The sequence below is a fragment of the Rattus norvegicus genome, chromosome 6, assembly GCF_036323735.1.
Source record: "Rattus norvegicus strain BN/NHsdMcwi chromosome 6, GRCr8, whole genome shotgun sequence".
In the NCBI taxonomy this organism is placed as follows: domain Eukaryota; kingdom Metazoa; phylum Chordata; class Mammalia; order Rodentia; family Muridae; genus Rattus; species Rattus norvegicus.
Window position 1 is genome coordinate 136,511,260 of NC_086024.1, and position 19,891 is coordinate 136,531,150.

General features: G+C 44.8%; 1 protein-coding gene across 20 annotated transcripts in view; it reads left to right on the top strand.

Annotated features, from left to right (window-relative positions):
- The window catches only part of Mark3 (microtubule affinity regulating kinase 3), a 90,083-nt gene that overhangs the window by 63,933 nt on the left and 6,259 nt on the right, over positions 1-19,891 (top strand). For 11 of the 20 annotated variants that reach the window (XM_063261495.1, XM_063261496.1, XM_063261497.1 and 8 more), the window contains 2 exons: positions 3,397-3,500; positions 15,959-16,216. In XM_063261495.1, the coding sequence (XP_063117565.1) occupies positions 3,397-3,500; positions 15,959-16,216 (362 nt within the window). 20 annotated transcript variants of the gene reach the window in all.

Here is a 19,891-nt window from a genome sequence, read left to right on the forward strand (position 1 = left end):
CCAGGCTGGTTCCGGTTCATAGTGGGTTAGGGTTATAGCTTCAGCTATAGGGCTGTGAAGGCGGCCCAGCACAGAGCATGTGAAAGAGGAAACCTTTTATTTACTTGTGAGGGGGGAGACAGGTGAGTAGATGGGCTAAAGATGCAACACACTTTTCATGGACATGCTCTGGTGACTTTAGAACCTCCCACAAGGCCCTGTCTCGTAAATATCCTATCACCTCCCAGTGGCCCGCCTAGGACTAAGGCTTTACTTTATGGACTTTGAGGGGCATTCATCCGAAGTGTAAGAACAACATCAGAAATTTCCCCCAACCATTCTTGGAGTATCATTGCACATTATATGCTCATGATATATTAAAGCTTTATCTTCACTTAAAAATTGTATGATTGAGGAACCAGAGAGGTGGCTCAGTGGTTAGGAGCACTGACTGCTTTTCCAGAGGACCAGGTTTAATTCCAAGTACCCACATGACACCTCAGAGCCATCTGTAACTCCAAAATCTGACCCACACAGACATACATGTAAACAAAACACCAATGCACATAAAATTGAAAACTAAATTCAGGGATTGGGCTGAAGGGATTGTCTCATCAGTTTCAAGCATGGAAACTCTTCCAGGGGACCAGGTTTGATCCTGGCATCTGTAAAGTAACACAGCCACCTGTAAAGTCAGCTCTTGACCTCTAGGGTACTGCACACATGGCACAGAGACACACATTGTAGGCAAAACACCTTTACACACAAAAGAATGAATCTTTTTTAAAAAATGACAATAAAAAGACCCTTTTTTATTTACTTGCTCTTTAAACCCAACTGGTCTCAAACTCGAGCTCCATCCGCCTCTGCCTTCCAAGTGCTAGGAGTAAAGGCGTCCACCACCACACCGCACATGCTTGCTGTTTTGTATTACGTTTTGAAAGCAGGTGTCAATCTTGCAGATTTGTCTCTCTCTGTCTCCCATCCGCTCCACAGGTTCACTAAATTCATTTGAATCTGACTTACCATTTCATTCTTAGGAATTTTATTTTGTTGTGTGGTGGCAGTGACTTTTTATCCCTACATGAGGAAGACAGAAACAGGTGAATTCCCTGAGAGTTTGAGACCAGCCTGGTCTGTGTAGGCAGTTCCAGGTCATCAAAGGCTACACAATGAAACCCTGTTTTAAAACAAACAGAAATCTCAAAAAACATTGTGAAGTGCTGTGGTTGGTGTTGAAGATGAAGCTCGGTTGACAGTGTTTGACATAGCATGGAAGGGGCCTGATTGACTATTTAGCACCACATAAACTGGGTGTGGAGGTGGATATCCCTAATCATAGCACTTAGAAAGTAGAGGCAGGATGAGGAGGAGTTGAGGGTGAAGGGACTGGAGAGATGGCTCAGTAGTTAAGAGTCCTTGCCAGCACCCGTCAGGTTTATCACAACCGTCTGTAACTCTGGTTTATCAGTTACCTCTGATGTCTGCAGGTCCTTGTACTCACTTGTGAAATGTAAAATAAATTGGAGCTAGAGAGTTAGCTCAGAAGTTAAGAACACTTATTTCTCTTCGGAACACATGGGTTCAATTTTTCTCAGTACCCAGATGGTGGTATCTCGAAGCTGCCTATAACTCCAGTTCCAGGGGAATCTAACACCCTCTCTTATCACCATAGGCACTGATTTAAAACCTCAAAAAGTAAGGGGCTGGAGAGATGGCTCAGCTGTTAGGAGCACTGACTGCTCTTCCAGTGGTCCTGAGTTCAATTCCCAGCAACCACATGGTGGCTCACAACCATCTGTAATGGGATCTGATGCCCTCTTCTGCTGTGTGAAGACAGTGACAGTTACTTATTGTACTTATATAGAGTGAATGAATGAATGCTTTTTTTTTTTTAAAATTAAAGAAATAAAACAGTCTGGCCATGTGGTGATGGTGGGTCAGGAAAACACATTTTTTTCCTTTTTCTTTTTTTTTTTTTCTTTTTTTTTTTTTTTTCTGAGCTGGGGACCGAACCCAGGGCCTTGCGCTTCCTAGGCAAGTGCTCTACCACTGAGCTAAATCCCCAACCCCTAGGAAAACACATTTTTAATCCCAGCATTCAGGAGGTATAGGCAGGTGGAACTCTGAGTTTGTGAACAGTCGAGGCTACACAGAGAAACTCTGTGGGTTACATGGGAAGCCCTTACCTCAAAAGAATACTAGACACTGATCAGACATAAGGTTTGCAAGTATTCCCTGTCCTCCGGTGTGTTCCCTCTATTTCCTTTCACAACATTCTTGGCACTTTTTTAATGTGTATGAGGGATTTACCTACATGTGGATCTGTGTACCACACCCATTGTGGTGCCTCTAGAGGCCTAAAGTCATTGGATCCCTAGAATTGTAGTTACAGATGGATTGTGAGCCATCCTGCAGGAGCTGGGAATGGAACCTAAGTCCTCTGAAGGAGCAGCTGACTTACCTGCTGAGCCGTCTCTCCAGCCCTAGTCCTTTAGGCTTCTAATATATTTTTTTTGTTCATATTTGTGCTCTGCTCATCTATTAATGTGTTGTCAAATCTCCAAGTCAGGTAGATATGTCTTAATTTTACTTGAATGTATATTGATATACAGTTTTGCATGTATATTAACCTTATTCTTAAGGTACTACATTTAATTTTCTTTCCTTTTGTTTTTTGAGACAAGGGCTTGCTCTGTAATCCAGACTGGCCTTAATTAAGCTCATGGTCCTCCATCTAAGCCTCCCAAACAATGAGATTACTAGATTTATTTAGAGACTATTAAAGAAACTGGAATAATGGCTCACTGGCTAAGAGTGTTTTTGTTCTCGCAGGGGACCAAAGTTCAGCTCCCAATGCCCACACTGGGAAGCTCACGCCTGCCAGTAGTTCCAGCTCTGGAGCATCTAAGGCCCTCCCTCTCCTGGCAGCTTCACAAACACAGACACATAAACTATGCACCTTTTTATTTACTTATTTATGACTATGTTGGTCTGTGGAAATGATTTAATAGATAAAATGTTTGCTACCCAAGTGTGAGTACCAGAGTTCAGGGTCTTAGCACCCACATAAAAGCCAGATGGGTGTGGCCATGTGCCTGTAGTCTCAATACTGTCCCTTGGAAAAGCTGGCTAAACACTACAGCCTCAGTCTGAGAGCTCCGAGTTCAGGTCTATCCTCTGTTAGTAGAGAGTAATCCAAAAACATAACAGACACCAATCTCCAGCCTCCAGAGACAAACCGTGCCCCTCTCAACAGTCGTTTGCGTAAACAAACACTGTAAGGTCTTTTTCTTTTTCTTTTTTTTTGTTTTGTTTTTTTTTGCTTGTTTGTTTTTGTTTTGTTGTTGTTTTGGGTTTTTTCTTACTGAATTATACTTACCAAATAGTCCAAATTACAATGCTCCTTTCTTGCAGAGTAATGCAGCATCTGGTGGGATGACTCGGAGGAACACTTACGTGTGCAGTGAGAGATGTGCAGCGGACAGACATTCAGTGATTCAGAACGGCAAAGAAAGCAGGTGTGAAATTTACCTATTGCCAAAAAATGTTTTCTACCAAAAAAAGTAAAAGTATGTTACTTCTCACTTTTATAATCAATTCATAGTTCAAAATGGCTACCAATTATTGTTTTAAGGTAAGTAAACTTTAAATGCTTGTTCTAGCAAAATATTAGGATTTCAGCTTCTTCTCTTGGTCCAGCGCCTCTACCCCTATAATTAGCAATTGTGACAAGGAGAACTTAGGACAGAACCAGGGAGTTTTCCAAAAGACTGATAGCTTTTCTTGAAAATGTTGACTTAGGGGAATGCCAACACAAACAACTTAGAGTGGAAGGGAACCTTGTAGGAGCCCGAGTTCAGGAGCCACACCTGGGATGAGAGTTGAGAGAAGGTCAACAGCCAGGTGCAGTGCCAGCATAGTCTGCACCTCAGAGAAGTGCACCCGTCTCAAGGAGCACAGAGTCCATCTGCTGCATGGCTTGAAGTACCAATGAAATCATGCAAACAGCTTTCCAGAGGTTATGGAAGAAAATAGGATTAGGTAAATGCAGAAACCATGAAGTACTATTGATTTGAGGAGTGGGAGAGGAAAAGAAGTCCAGTTGGTGTGATTTGGTTAAATACCTCTTCTGTATAAAATAATTTAATTCTGAGTGAAGAGATAAAGGCAGAGTACCTGTCAGAGAACTCTAAGACACAAGTTATCTTTTGTTAACCTCTGGCTTGCATCTTGACCACTCTCTAGTCATATTTAGTATCAATGGTGCGTGCATGCGTGCGTGCCTGTGTGTGTGTGTGTGTGTGTGTGTGTGTGTGTGTGTGTGTGTGTGTGTGCGCGCGCGCGCGCATGCATGCTTTGAAAAGGCATGTTTCTGTAGCATGTATGAAACCCTGAGGGCTGGAGAGGTAGTTCAGTGGTTAAGAGCACCGACTGCTCTTCCAGAAGTCCCGAGTTCAATTCCCAGCAACCACATGGCGGCTCACAACCATCTGTGATGGGATCTGATGCCCTCTTCTGGTGTCTGAAGACAGCTACAGTGTACTTATATATAATATAAAATCTTTAAAGAAAGAGAGAGAGAGAGAGAGAGAGAGAGAGAGAGAGAGAGAGAGAGAAACCCCGAGGTTCAGTCACCAGCACTGCATCAACAGCAGAAAAGGTGAGAAGTGTCAGGTCAGGCTGAGTACTGGGATTACAGGTGTGTGTTGCCATACCTGTCTTGTGACATTGATTTGTTTCTTGATTGGAGGTTTCTGTTGTTTGATCCCAGTGGTTAGACAACTTACGCCCCACTAACCTGACTGCTTAAGAAAGAGCCATATTAATTCTGATCTTTTCTTATTGCCTGGACAAAATACCTTAACAGAAAAATGCAGAAGGAAGGGCTTGTTTGGGCTCACAGTTCCAGGGTATAGTTGATCATGTTGGGTAGTTATGGCAGCAGAAGTGTGAGGCAGCTGCACATGTTACACCCACAGTGGATACAAAGAAACAAGCGCTGTGGTCAGCTGTCTTTCTCCTCTATGTAACCTAGGACCCCAGCCTACACAATGGTGTCTCCCACAGTTAGGGTGGTTTTCCAAACCCAGTTAACCAACTTTAGATAATCTCTCACAGGGATGCCTAGAGACTCTAGATCCTGTTAAGTTAACCTTTGTCTTAGTTAGGGTCTCTTGTCACAGGCCATTTAAAAAAGACTGAGAAAAGCAATGGAGAGTTTCTAGAAATGGCCCACCATCTTACAGGGCTATGATGGGTGAGCTCTGAGGCAAGGTCCCTAGAGATCTCATCCCAGGATTGCTTCTTGGTATTATTATTCCTTTCCTGCCATTACTACATAGTCTAATGATTCCTATGCATTAGTCCACACTATTAGCCAGATGTACTCTCATATAGTAAAGCTGTGTAAACCAATTAATGATTTCATGATTCTTATTGATGATTTTATAAAATTCCTAAATTTATACAAGTAATTTTGCGCTCTCTAACAGCTGCAGTTAGAGCTCTGTAAACCTTCATGTGTCATGGGCTACTTGCCCTAGGATAAGAAAGCAGGCTTGAAACACATTTACAATCAAGAAAAACATTCCTTCTAGGCTAGGAATAAGGCCGCTGTCTGGTAACTAGAACTCATAAGCTTGGAATGTACAATTTGACTAACTATTTAAAATTAGACAGAAGTCAGAGGATTTGCTTTTGACAAAATCGTGCTGAATTGTGACATAAAAATTGCTTTAGGGCTGGAGAGATGGTTCAGCGGTTAAGAGTACTGACTGCTCTTCCAGAGGTCCTGAGTTCAAATCCCAGCAACCACATGGTGGCTCACAACCATCTGTAATGAGATCTGATGCCCTCTTCTGGTGTGTCTGAAGACAGCTACAGTGTATTCATATACATAAAATAAATAAATCTTTAAAAAAATAAATTTAAAGCAATTTTTAAAAATTAATTTATTGTACTGTACTCAGACACACCAGAAGAGGGCATCGGGTCCCATCACAGATGGTTGTGAGCCACCATGTGGTTGCTGGGAATTGAACTCAGGACCTCTGGAAGAGCAGTCAGTGCTCTTAACCACTGAACCATATCTCCAGCCCTGCTTTAGACTTATAATGAACTTAGGGTCTAGAAGATAATGGGTGTTTAATTAGGTACTATTCTTAATGAAAAGACAGGTAAATGATTCTGTCATTATTCCTTAAGTCTTATCAATTTATGACATGGACTGTCATCTTGAACTTACTGTGAACTTACGGAATGTAAAATCCTTGGAAAACCATGTGATAACTGTCCTGAGAAAGCACAGATACCAAGACCGACAATAAAGAAGCAATTTGGCCCTTCTCTGCTTATCCAGTTTGTGAGTGGGTGCAGCTTTTCTCAGTGTCATCAGAATGAGTGAATGTTTTCTTCATGCATGAATTTTCTTCTTTCATTCTTTCTCTTCTTTTCTTTTCTCTCTGGTTCACAATGAGTTCCCAGCGAGAGAGGTCCTTGAGCCAGAGAGAAAAACACCTAGCAATTAAACTTTTTTCTTCTTATATATTTGGTTGTGAGCCTAGCCTTTAACGGCTGAGCCATCTCTCCAGCCCAACTTTTTTCTTCTTAATCACTGCTGCTGAACAGCAGGGGTTAATTTACCAGAAGCCAGCAGCTTCTTGCCTTAGAATAGAAAAGAGTTAAAGAAAGGTAAATATTGCCAAAAATGGGCAACTTTTACTCTCACAAAGCCAAGTTTGCTCCTGAAACTGCTGGCTCTCCCTTTGATGCTGCTTCAGGAAAATTCTGTGGTACTAGGCTGGTCACCAGCATCAATTGCTGTGAAGAGAAATCATGACCAAAGCAAATCTTACAAAGAACAACATTTAACTGGGGCTGGCTTACAGGTTCAGGGCTCAGTCCAGTATCATCAAGGAGGAAAGCATAGCAGCCATCCAGGCACATGTGGTTTTGGAGAAAGAGCAGAGAGTTCTGCATCTGCAGCCAGGAGAGGACTGTCACTGCTAGGAGGAGAGTCTCAAGGACCACCCCACAGTGACACACTTACTCCAACAATGCCACACCTCCTTATAGTGCCTGCCACTCCCTGGGCCAAGCATATTCAAACCACCACACTCCACTCCTTGGCCCCTGGAGGCTTGTTCAAATACACGAGTCTGTGGGAACCATACCTAGCCATTGCATAATGTAAAATACATTTAGTTCAACTTCAAAAGTCTCCATAGTCTATAACAGTCTCAACAATCTTTAAAAATCCAAAGTTCAAAGTCCCTTCTGAGATTCACACTTACCTGTAATCCCCTACAAAAATCAAAATCAAAAAGCGTATCACACACCTCCAGCATCACAGGACATATATTACCATTCCAAAATGGCCCAGTGAGGAAATCCTGGACAAAAGCCAGCTAGGCAGACTCTAAACTACACCTCTGTGTCTGCTGCTCTTGTGATCATCTCATGGTAGTGGCATCTCCAATACATTGGGGTCTTCCACTGCAACTAGGCTTCACCAGTAGCCTCTCATAGGCTCTTTTCATGATGCCAAGCCTCAGCTCCTTTCCATGACCCCTTCAGTCCAGGGCCATCAGCTGCCAATTGAGGCTGCACCTTCACTAATGGCCCTTCCTGGCCTGTTACAGTGCCCAGCCTCAGCTGCTCTCCATCACACTTCATGCTTCAAACAAGCACTACCTGGGTGACTCGCACATCACCCAGTCCAGCTGCAGTACAAGGCATAGCCTTGGCTATCTCTGGAACACAGCTCTTTTGTACTCTCAGAGAAAACTTCACTTCAGTGATGCTGGCCTCTTAATCACTGCTAACTTTTTAACTCCAGTTGACCAGCATCAATTGTCCCAGTAGTTACTTCTCTTCTTGACTCTAAAGCTAGAGCCATATGGCTGAAGGTGCCAAGTTTTGCTGGGGCTGTTACATGGCCCCTTGTTCTATTACATTATCTCCAGCTTTCTCTTTTCCAACTCCCTCACTGCCTAAGCTTGGCTGTCCTGGATCTTGCTCTGTAGATTGACCTTGAACTCAGAGATCTGCATGGCTGTCTTCTGAATGCTTCAATTAAGGTGTATAGCACCACTCCTGGACTAAAGCTTTTCTTCTCCTACAACTTGCTGTGTCCCAGGCTGGCCTTGGACTCAGAGATCTGTTTGCCTTTGTCTCCTGGGATTAAAGGTGTGCACCACCATGTTTGTGTCTATGCTTTTCATGGCCACTGTTCCTTAAGATATGATCAAAAGCCTGTACCTTCCAGCCTCAAGATCTGGACCACAAGTGTGCCCTCCATTTCTGCCTTCTCATTCAGACGAGAAGTCCAGGTACTAACGCCTAACCTGACAGAACAGTTTCCTGTTCAGCTACAAACACAAACAATGAGTTTAGCTGGAGTGGGACTGGAATCTCTTGCCCTAAGATCACCAATGCCTTAATCTGTCCATCTTGATCACAGGATTCTGTTCCATTTCACTTCCTACTCTCCTTTATTACTTGAACCAAACATTTTTTTCCTTGCTAAGATTGATCAAAATGCCGAGGTTTCCTTTGTCAATGCAATTAATCTGATTCTCTTCACCTTAGACTTAGCCTCAAGCAGACTCTTCAAACAAAGGCAAAGTGCAGCCACAATCTTCGCAAAAATACCACAGAAACCGTCTCTAGGCCACATACTAACATTCTTCTGAACTCTTCTGAAACCTCCTCTTGAGCCAGGCCCCCATAGTTCAGATCACCCTCGGGACCAATATTCCTCCCGGGATGGCCCATTAAACCCCACTTAGAGCATTCCACTGCTTTCCAAAGACCCAAAATCCACATTCCTCAAAACAAAAACAAAAACAACCGTGGTCAGGCCTATCTCAGCAATACCCCAGTCCCTGGTACCAACTTGTGTCTTTGTTATGTTTTTCTTGCTATGAACAGACACTATGACCAAGGCAACTCTTACAATGGGCAACATTTAACTGGGGCTGGTTTACAGGTTCAGAGGTTCAGTCCATTATCAAGGCAGGAGCGAGGCAGTGTTTAGGCAGACATAGTGCTGGTGAGGGAGCTGAGATTCTGATGCAACTGCAGCCAGAAGAGAACTGTCTCCCAGGCAGGTAGGAGGAGCTCAAAGCTCACCCTCACAGTGACACACTTCCTCCCACAAGACCACACCTCCTAATAATACCATTCCCTGGGCCAAGCATATTCAACCCAACACAACCATCAGTAGATTTTATGACAGTTCCATTCTCAACTCTTGAGTCTATTCTAGATCACAACTGACTTAATAGAAGAGATACCGGTTAAAGCCTAGAATTTCCGTTAGATGCTTCCTTCCACAGGACTCAAAAGCTACTGTTTTGAGTCCTTGTTTTGTTTTGGTTTTGGAAAGTTTCTTAGTTATTGTTTTTTTTTTTGTTTTTTTTTTTTTTTTAAACAATTTATTATATATGAGTACACTGTAGCTGTCTTCAGATACACCAGAAGAGGGCATCAGATCCCATTACAGATGGTTGTGAGCCACCATGTGGTTGCTGGGATTTGAACTCATGACCTCTGGAAGAGCAGTCAGTGCTCTTAACCGCTGAGCCATCTCTCCAGCCCTCTTAGTTATTGTTGAACTACTAAAATCTCCTTTGGGGCTTTAAAGTGTGGGGTTACCAATCTCTGGGCTGGAGTCCTAAACCACATAAAAAGGAGATACTTTGTTGAGATCAAGCATGCAGACAGAGCTTCTCAAGTGTTTAGGCCCAGCTCCTCCCTCTGCTCTCTTAGGACGTCTGCAGGTGCATACACTTGACCCTCTTACACTGTTCTTCCAGTTAACCAGCTCACTTTTCCTAAATCCCTAATGAGTCTTTGGAGACAGTTTGAAGACATCTTCACTCACTTCCTTTGCAGCCATTGCTATGTTCTGAAGAACATCCTCTTTCTTGGGTTGGTTCCCATGGGTCCTGCCAGGCCTGTCTGTTCTCTCAGCTCTCTCAGCCACAGTCTTGAAAAGCTGCTCAGCCTAGGGACCAGACTCAGTAAATACAAGCATTTGCTCTGTAAACATACGGGCCATGAGTTTACATTCCCAGCACCTGTGTTAAAAGACAGGCATGGCTCTGCACGCCTGTAATTCCAGTGTTGTTGGGTATAGATGGCAGACCCAAGAGTGGGCCAGCCAGTCAGCCAAAATGGCGAGCTTCTGGTTCAGAGTGATAGAAAACATAACAAACGGAGCCCACACTGCACTGACACAGTAAAAAGGAGGACAACAGACCGACACACGTTTCCTCCTTTTGTTGCTTGTTTGGGTATTTTTTTGTTGTTGGATCTTTGTTTGTTGGGGGTGATTCAAAACGGGGTTTCCCCCGGAGCCCTGGCATTCCTGACTCTCCCTCTGTAAACCGGGTTGCCTCTTGCCTCCTCAGTGCTGGGCTAGAGCCAGCACATGCCAGCACTGCCCAGCAAGTGCTTTCCTCCATGAAGACGCTCCTTGGCCTGTCTCAGCACCACACACACCATACCTGTGAGGTGGAACCTGGAGGGTTTTGTTTGGGGAGTGTGGGGGTTGATCTCCCCTCTGCGACAGATGGCCTTCAATGTTACATTTGCATTTCTGTTTTTCTTTCTGTAACAGTTAGCAGACCCATTGTATCTGGCGTGAATCCCCTAGGGATGGCCTAGGCTTTTTGTCAGTGAGTTTCTCTAGGAGCCACAGGCTCAGCAGCCCCATTATCTAATAAGCGAATGCCCTGCTGAGTGTCAGGTGGTCGCTCTTTATAGAGTTTAACTGAGAGCTTCCAGGAAGCCACTTAAAGAGCAGAGCCAAGTCCTTGGTAGTGAGAAACAGATTGAGAGTACCCAATGATAGAGCTCAGTTCTGTGACTTTTGCTCTTTCCGTTTATTTATTATGAAAATTAAGCATTAACTAGATCATCAAGAGCAGAGACTGTCCTCCCTGTAATGAGTGGCCAATACCTCTGGAAATTTAAACAGCATTGGCTTGGTGCTTAAGCCCTGGTTGTCATTGTTTTTGTATTAGAAGTTTGGCTTGTTTTAATTTTTTTGCCATGACAGGGCCAATGATATCCAGTGTGTCTTGCAATTAAGGAAAAACAAAAACGTTTAAACAAAAATGAGGGAAATTCTAGGCTGCTTCATGGTAGGGTTCAGCAGCTGCTGCTCTGCACTGGGTCCTTGCAGAAAGAGCTCCAGGCAGATAGTAGCAAATGAGTGCGTTCCAGTTGCCACCGCCACCACCACACCATTTTCTATCGGGAAGAGCCTTTCCCTTCCTCTGTTTTTGCTTCTGGAGCCTTTCTATTTGTAGGCCTTGAGTAAATGTTTCTCTTCCTTCTGCCAGGAAAATATGTTTTTCTTTAAATTCCTTATCTCTGGAGCTTTTCTTATTTGCCTCTGTAGCAACTGTACAATCCCCACCCCTAAATGAGGAATTTTCATGTCCCTGCCAAATCCTGGAGTCTCATCTACCCTGTGAGTCTACATTACTTCCAGCTCTGTCTTTCTCCGACCTGCATGACATTGGGCACCAGATGTGTACACTGGGTTATGCAGGAGAGACAGACACTACAGGATGAATTCAGGCGTCTCAACAGTGGGAGGACCAGCTCTGAAAGACTAAACTCTGAAAGTTACTTTCTGTGTACCAGAGCCTCCTATCTGCTCTAGGAGTTGTCTGACGAATCATTACTAAGCAATTCTCGGCTATAGGAGACGTCTGGTTTGCCAGGTATGTCCCTGAATTTAAGTTATGCAAAGTCTGTGTGAGCCCTTCAGGAAGAGCAACTTCATGAACCTCACATAACAATCACTGACTATTTACAAAAAGCCTAGGTGCCATTACTCCAGATCCATGCCAGACACAGTGGCTCTGCTAAAATTCTGATGCACTTTTTGTCTTAGAAATGAAGTGGAAAGCTTTAAAAGCTAGGTGTGGGGGCTGGAGAGATGGCTCAGCGGTTAAGAGCACTGACTGCTCTCCCAGAAATCCTGAGTTCAATTCCCAGCAACCACATTGGTGGCTCACAGCCATCCGTAATGGGGTCTGATGCCCTCTTCTGGTGTCTGAAAACAGTGACAGGTTATTCACATGGATGAAGTAAGTAAATAATTATTTTAAAAAAATAAAGGAAAAGAAAGCTAGTCATGGTGTCAGAGGCCTCTAATCCAAGCCTAGCTCTTACTGCTAAGTGAGCCCCTCACAAAATGCTCAGTCGTAGAGCACTGGCCTCGCAGGCGTAAACCCCGAAGGGTCAAGTGAGACCACGCTTTCCCCTGAGATGGTTGCTGAGTCTCTGGGTGAGCACAATGCCCCTCTCTGCACAGGTTTCCTCGTCATGCCTGCATCTCCCTCTGTTATCAGGAATGATTTCTGATAAAGCCGTGGGTAGTGCATGTACTTAACATTTCTAAGTACCTTCTCTCTTATACTCTGAACGTGAAGTATTGAAAAAGCTCACCAAATAATGCGATTTATCCTCGTGCCATGTGCAGTGGTGGTTTTATTATCGTTGTCTGTTTATTTTTCCCACTGCTGGACTAGAGAAGTCTACCTGAGCTGGCTCTATGGCCGGCCCTTTAGCTGTTTGTTTTGGACAGGGTCTCACAAGTTGCCTAAGGCAGGCCTTGAACTTCCATCTTTTAGCTTCATCCTCCTGGTATCTAGAACTGTAGGCCTTCACCAGTGGGCCTCGCTGCTGAGTATGCTTTTACTGAGCACCAAAACATTTCACACGAGTCCTGATGTGAGCTCTCAGCTATTTCCTAGCAGCCTAGTGCATTCAAGCTTTAAAAAAGAAGGAAATCAGTTGCAATCACAAAAACAAAACACAGAAAAACAGTTGTGCCATGTCTTAGGGATTCTGTTGCTGGATAAAACTCCTTGACCAAAAGCAACTGCAAGAGGAAGAAAGGCTGTATCTCACCTCCCAGGTTATAATCTATCACTGAAGGAAATCGGAGCAGGAGCCTGGAGACAAGAAGGGAGGCAGAGGCCTTGCAAGAGCACTGCTTGCTAGCGTCTCTCTCAGCCTTGCATGCATTACTTCTACAGCCAGGACCACCCACCTGCCTAGAGCTGACCACACCCACAGAGGGCTGGGCCTTCCAGTGTCAGTCATTAGTCAAGAAAGTTCCTGACTGATCTGCCTACAGGCCAGTCTTGATGGAGGTATTCTCTCAATTGTGAGTTCATCTTCCCAAATGATTCAGGGTTAGGGTTAGCACTGGACACTTTGTAGAGTGCTGGTTTCATTCTGCTTGAATGTTAAGAAAATGCGTTGGTGGGCGGGGCATGCTGGTGCTGGTGCTCACTAGACAGACAGATGCAGGCAGATCTCTGAATACAACACCAGCCTGGTCTACAGAGCAGCCTCCAGGATAGCTGGGACTATATGCAAAGAAACCCTGTCTTGAGGGGAAAAAAGAGGAGAAAAACATTGTTCCTACTAGATTTTTTGCATGAGACTAAGCAGGGCAGCACATGTGTGTAATCACAGAGCTTGGGAAACGAGGGGTGGGGGCTGTCTTAGAGACTTGCTTTAAAATAAAATAAAGTAAACTTCTAAAGTTGTAGTATACCTTCTGTTCCTTTATAGATTGTTATAGATGAGAATATTTATAGCCAGTGTTAGGTAATTTTGATCTATTACAACAACCAACTTGACGACCATCTAGAATATATTGCCCCTTATGATTGATGTATCGTACATAAGTAGAATGTTTTAGAGAATTTGATTGTACCAGCTTAAAGTTTAGCTAACAGTAAATTAAGGTGTAGACCCTGATGTAGACTTTAGAAGCAGATCTGTGGCTGAGCATGGCGGAACATTTACCACTAATCCAGAACTTTTGGGGAGGCCAACCTGATTGGCATAGTGAGTTCCAGTGCACTCAGAGCTACACAGTGACACCATGTTTCAAAAACAAAACAAAAAAGTGAGTGGAGGGTGGTAGGCCAGAGAGATGGCCCAGCAGTTAAGAGCACTTGCTGCTGGAACTGCGGCTCCAGCTCCAGGTGATCTCATATCTTAGAGTGTCCAGGCTGGTCACTGACACACACCACACATCACACACTATCTAAAAGAATAAAAAACCTAACCAAACAGTTCATAATTAAAGTAGGAATTCTACTTTTCTTTAGATGGGTCTTGTAGTTGGGGGAGGATCCAGTCAGTGTTGGAGAATATCTGCAGTTGCTCTTTTCATGCTGGTGAACCTGTAGACCTTGCCCCGACTTTTGGGCCAGTCTCCCCTGTAGTTACTTCTTGAAGAACAACCACCTCTTGCTCTACCCCCAAACCTGTCCCTTCTCAAGTCTCTAAGACTACTTACCTTCTCCAGAGGAGAAGCCAAGCCTCTCCTGCTTTCTCTTTCCTTGATGTGCTCCATGCACTTATTGATGCTACCTTCCAGGTTGGTAAAACTTGTCAGCAGCTGGACAGAGCAGTCACATGAGACAGCTTTGTAGGGAAAGGCATTTGTCATTTGCCATACAAACCTAGTAACTGGACTTTGATCTCCAGAACCCATGTAAAGGTGAAGAGAGAACCAGTTCCTAGGGCACTGCTCTATGTGGGCACGTCTGAAGGCTTTAGATCGCTGTGATGCCCACTCCATAAGTAGTCCACAGGCTGAGCTGTCCTATCTTGGTAAGGGCCTCTGCACCCAGTAGAAATCCTGCATGCTCTTTACGAGGAGTAAACGTCTTGAATGGTGAGAGGGTTCGGAACTGTGATGTTCAAATGACACAGGATGCTCTGATTATACTAACTAGGATGCCCATGACTTAGTCGTTCATTTAAAGGGGAACAGGTAAGAGGTGCCATGTGCTAGCGCCAAGTTCATTTCACCGGTACATTTATATGGACATCTCTCCTTTAGGATGTGTTTTATTTTAGGTAGAGTTTGGAGGACACATATAGAAGTAGTCAAACATGAAAACATGTTGTTTTCTTTAAGAAAATGAGTTTTTTAAACTGCTATTTGCAAAACCAGTTAACAGGTCAGCAATTGTCCCAGAACCCCCAAACGGGTTAAGTGAGTTAATGTCAGGAGGCCGCAGGGGTCTGGGGAGAGGGGGTGTTAGACAGCAGGCTGCTCTTTGGTCACTGTTCCATCACACTGTTGTTTCTGCCTCCGCCTGAACCCAAACCCTCTCCCAGCCTGACAGAAGTGTTCGCTTACGCAGCTAGCCCTGCCTCACTCTGTGCCACATCTACCTGTCGGCTGAGACATCAGAGGTCGATGTCCGTGTCAGCCTCTGGGCACCCCAAGATGGTGTTACCTCCAATAGACAGTGAAGGAGATACCTTCAAGGCTATGTAAGAAAACGCACATTCCTGTGAAGCTAATGTGTGCCCACTGCTGCTTAGTTTTGTGCTGTGGATTTTATGGTCCAAGATTTCGTTCCAATTGTTCACAAGGTGTTCTTCCTCCATCTAGTTTCAGTTACGCACATCCTGTTTCATTGTGTCTGTGGTGTCTGTGTGGGTGTATGTGCCTGTTTCCGTGCCTTGGCATACTACAGAGGTATAAGAAACCCCCTCCCCAGCCTGCTGTTAGCATGTGGGTTCCATATTCCCGCCATCTGTGTGTGCGCTTCCAGAGACTCTTGGTTGGCTGTTCTCTTCACATGCAGCCTTTCCTTTTGTCTAGTTCTGTGTGGGAGCAGCTTAAAGGGGAAGTAGTGGGGAAAGCTGAGTCAGCTATTCTCCACCACCATATATTAATCTTGAAAATGTACATATACTGCACCCCTACATTTCTTGAGCTTTGTCTCTCATCCTGTTCCTTTTCTATCCCTTCCCACTGAGCTTACTTTTGCTCCTAAGTCCTGTAAAATACCCTGTGGATCTGGGTTCACAATGGCTGCTATAGTTCAGTTTCTTTGTGAAAGGTATATTGTACTTACAAGTTCTCCGGTGTCTTATTTTGGGAACAAAGATGTCTCTCTTTCTGCTTTCCTAGCACCACTCCAGATCAGAGGACTCCAGTTGCTTCTACACACAGTATTAGCAGTGCGACAACCCCAGATCGCATCCGCTTCCCAAGGGGCACAGCCAGCCGTAGCACTTTCCACGGGCAGCCTCGAGAGCGGCGAACCGCAACATATAATGGCCCCCCAGCCTCACCCAGCTTGTCCCATGAAGCCACACCGCTGTCCCAGACGCGAAGCAGAGGCTCCACTAATCTTTTTAGCAAACTAACTTCTAAACTCACCAGAAGGTAAGTGATGCTGTTCTGTTGCAGCAAAGACAAAGAGAAGAAGCAAATGCTCTCCCAGTGTGAGAGGCTGCTGCCTGGGTCCTTCCCGCTCTTCTTCTAGCTCTTGTGTTTCCAGTTTATGTGTCTCCAACTTTAGGTTTTCAGAGTTCTAAAGTAGGCTCAGCATCGTTCACAATAGTAAAAGTCATCTAGCCCTTGGGAAGAAGTATTACTACAGTTATTGTCTGTGTCATTCACATGCCGTCCTCACGACCATCCATTGCACCTTAGCAATCACCAAGAAAAACAGTTCCACTGTGAATGTCTCTAAACCCACAACCCTCTCTCTTCCACGTTAGCAAGTTGAGTATCATTAAAACCCTCCCACTTACTGTCTCCTTTTTGCTCTTTGGTACTGTAAGACTAGCACTGGCTTAAAATACCAGCCCTTGGGAGCTGTAGGGGGGTCTCTGTAAGAGCGACTCCTAAGTCAGCATGTAGCCAAAGACTGCTCAGGACCACAGCGCTGGGCGACGCTGAGGCTTACTGTCCACCACTACACTAGTTTTAGGTTCACTAAAGACCCCATTGTAGGGGCTATAGAGACGGCTCAGCCGGTAGGCTGCTCTCATAGAGATCCCAGGTTCAGTTCAGTGCCACAGAGAAGCTCTCAGTTAGCCACAACTCCAGTTCCAGGGGTTCTGAGCCCTCTTCTGGCCTCCATAGGCACAGCATGCATGTGATGCCACTTACATGCAGGCAAAAGTTCCATATACAGGAAGGGAGGGAGGGAGGGAGGAAAGATGGCGCTGCAGGAGTGAGGTAAAGAGTGACAGGCAGAAGGCCTGGTGCTGTCCTTTAGCCCCAAGGTCATTGCACACACACCACATGAACACAGATCCCTGCACAGTGGGAGCGCTGCAATGGGGTTGTCGGTTTGGCTCAGTTGTCCCTGACCTTTCCATGGGCCACGTGCTCACTCTCATACTCACACAGGCACACTGTGTGGGTGAGTATCACACACATAGCATTTGTAAAGGCGTCAGCCCCCAGCCCCTCCCTCAGTCACCTAGAAGTGCTTCCTCATTACACGTGGAGATAGATCTTCAGGCACAGGGCAGGTTTACCTGTCCCTCCGATTTCCCAGGCTTGAACAGACGTGCTCTCCCCTGTAGGCTGGGCTGTAGCTCCACACTGGCTACTCTGGAGCTTCCTCCCAACATTGTTCAGATAAAGATACTCTTCTTGTTTTCAAGGAGGATTCAGTATCCGACTCCAGACTCAACGAGGAGAAGGTCGCTTCTGTACCTTGTAGATGTGCTTAGCCTACATTGTCCTCCAGACTAGGGATGAGCGATCTCCAACACTGAATTGAAACTCAGTGGTGTCGAGCCTTGAGTCTGACCCCACAGAGATCACTGGGCACACTTGAGTCCTGCCCAGATGCCCGGCACTCTAAGACAGTTAGCGTTCCTACCTGGTGTGCCCGGACCTTCACGTCCACAGGGATTTCCCTACTGTCCTGGGGTTGACTCAGTCCAGCTGACACAGCACATGTGCCGGAAGACAAAAGCCAAGTGCACAGTCCGGAGTGGTGGCTCACAGCTTAGGAGTGTGTGTTGCTCTCAGAGGACTCAGAGAGTGTCCAACAGTCATCTATAACAGATCTGGTGCCCTCGTTTGGTGGCTGAGGGAACTGCATACAAGAGGGCCATAGCCATACAGTAGGCAAAGAACAAACAAAACAAAATAAAACAAAAACAAAATATTTTTGAAGAGGACAGGTCAGCTAATATTTGAAGGCTATTTTGTGCTAAAGTACATAGGCAGATAGCTAGGCATATGTAGTTTGTTTTGGTTGTTTGGGTTTTTTTTTTTGTTGTTGTTGTTGTTGTTGTTCTTGTAGATTTATTTATTTTATGTGTACAAGTGTTTTGCTCAAATGTGTGTCTGTGTACCACTTTCATGCCTAATGCTGGAGGAGGACAGAAGAGGGCGCCAGGTCCCCTGGAACTGGAGTCCTGAACAGTTGTGGGACATCATGTGGATTCTGGGAATCAGCTTGGGTCCTGGGAAAGCGCAAGTCCTCAGGCTCTCAGTTATTTTCTTTTTTTTTGGTTCTTTTTTTTTCGGAGCTGGGGACCGAACCCAGGGCCTTGCGCTTCCTAGGTAAGCGCTCTACCACTGAGCTAAATCCCCAGCCCTATTTTCTATATATACATATATATTTGTATGTTATGTGACATCTGTATCACGTACATTTTATATATGATAGCCCTATAATAGTACACATATTTCTCAATGTACAATGAGTACATACCTATCTGAATATCCTATTCCCTATTTCTCTCTCCACTGTTTTGTTTTGTTTTTCCTGGTTTTTCAAGACAGGGTTTCTCTGTATAGTCCTGGTTGTCCTAGAATTTGCTCTATAGACCAAGCTGGCCTTGAACTCATTGAGATCCACTTGCCTCTCTCCTCTGCATCATACTTTATAATTTATAGCTGCCTCTAGTCTTCTGTTGAGATTTTAGGCTGGGCAGTGTGGGGTCTTAGCGTTTGATCCCAACACGTGAGAATTGACGGCCAGCCTGGTCTACAGGGCCTGCACGTATGTCAGTGCACCATGCGTGTGTCTGGTGCCTCTATACACATTGGACTTCCCTGAAATCCGAGTCACAGGTAGTTTTCAGCTACCATGTAGGACTGGGGATCGGAGTTGCGTTACATCATCTGCAGGAGGACCTAGTGCTCTTAACCACTGAGCAGTCCGACCAGCCATCCCACCTCCAGTTTGTTTTTTTTGTTTGTTTGTTTGTTTTTTTTTTATTTATTTGAGGCAGATTTTCCTCTGTATCCCCAGGCTGGCAGAATCTTCTAACCCTAGAGATGGTTCGGTGTGTAAGAATGCCATGCTGCTCTTGTAGAGGACAGGGGTTTGAGTCCCAATACCCATTTAATGTGAGTTGCAGTCACTCCAGAAGGATCTCGTGCCATCCATGTATGCATAAGTACAGGTGCACACAACACACTTACAGGTAATAAACCAAGCTGCCAGACCCTGCTGGCCGTGTGTTGCTGCAGCCCAGACACAGGCCTCGAATTGGCCCACATCATCCCAAGCACAGTGTAGGTCTTCAGTCTGTTTCCCACTATCTTCCTTCTGCCTTATTTGTATATTAAAAAAAGGTTTGAGGGAAGAAATATTAAAAGTACATAAGTTTTATCTCACAGTAACTTTTGACTTACCTAGAAAATCAGGAACTAAAATGTATTTTCAAAACTTTGTGAGAGTCTGGAGGGTAAAACACTCACTACTCTTTCTGAAAACCCACTCAGTTCCCAGCACCCACATGTCTACTGGTGGTTGTCTACTCCTGCTCCAGCTCTACAGAACCCGTCACCTTCTTGTGACTTCCTTGGGCCCTGTTATACCTTCATACAGGCAAACCTCATACACCTAATACATAAATAAACATTTTTAACAGCCTTGTTGCCTGGCATATAGTTCAGTGGTGTAACTCAGAAGGCCCGTGCTTGATCTCCAGCACAGGGAGAGGAGGATGGAGGCTAAAAATCCTTTTGAAATAATACGTTTATGTGAGGTCTAATTAAAAGTATTTTACATGCACAGTCCTGTGTGCACCAACCATGTTTCGTCTGTATGATGTGGAGAGCAGTTGTCTACAGCATAGA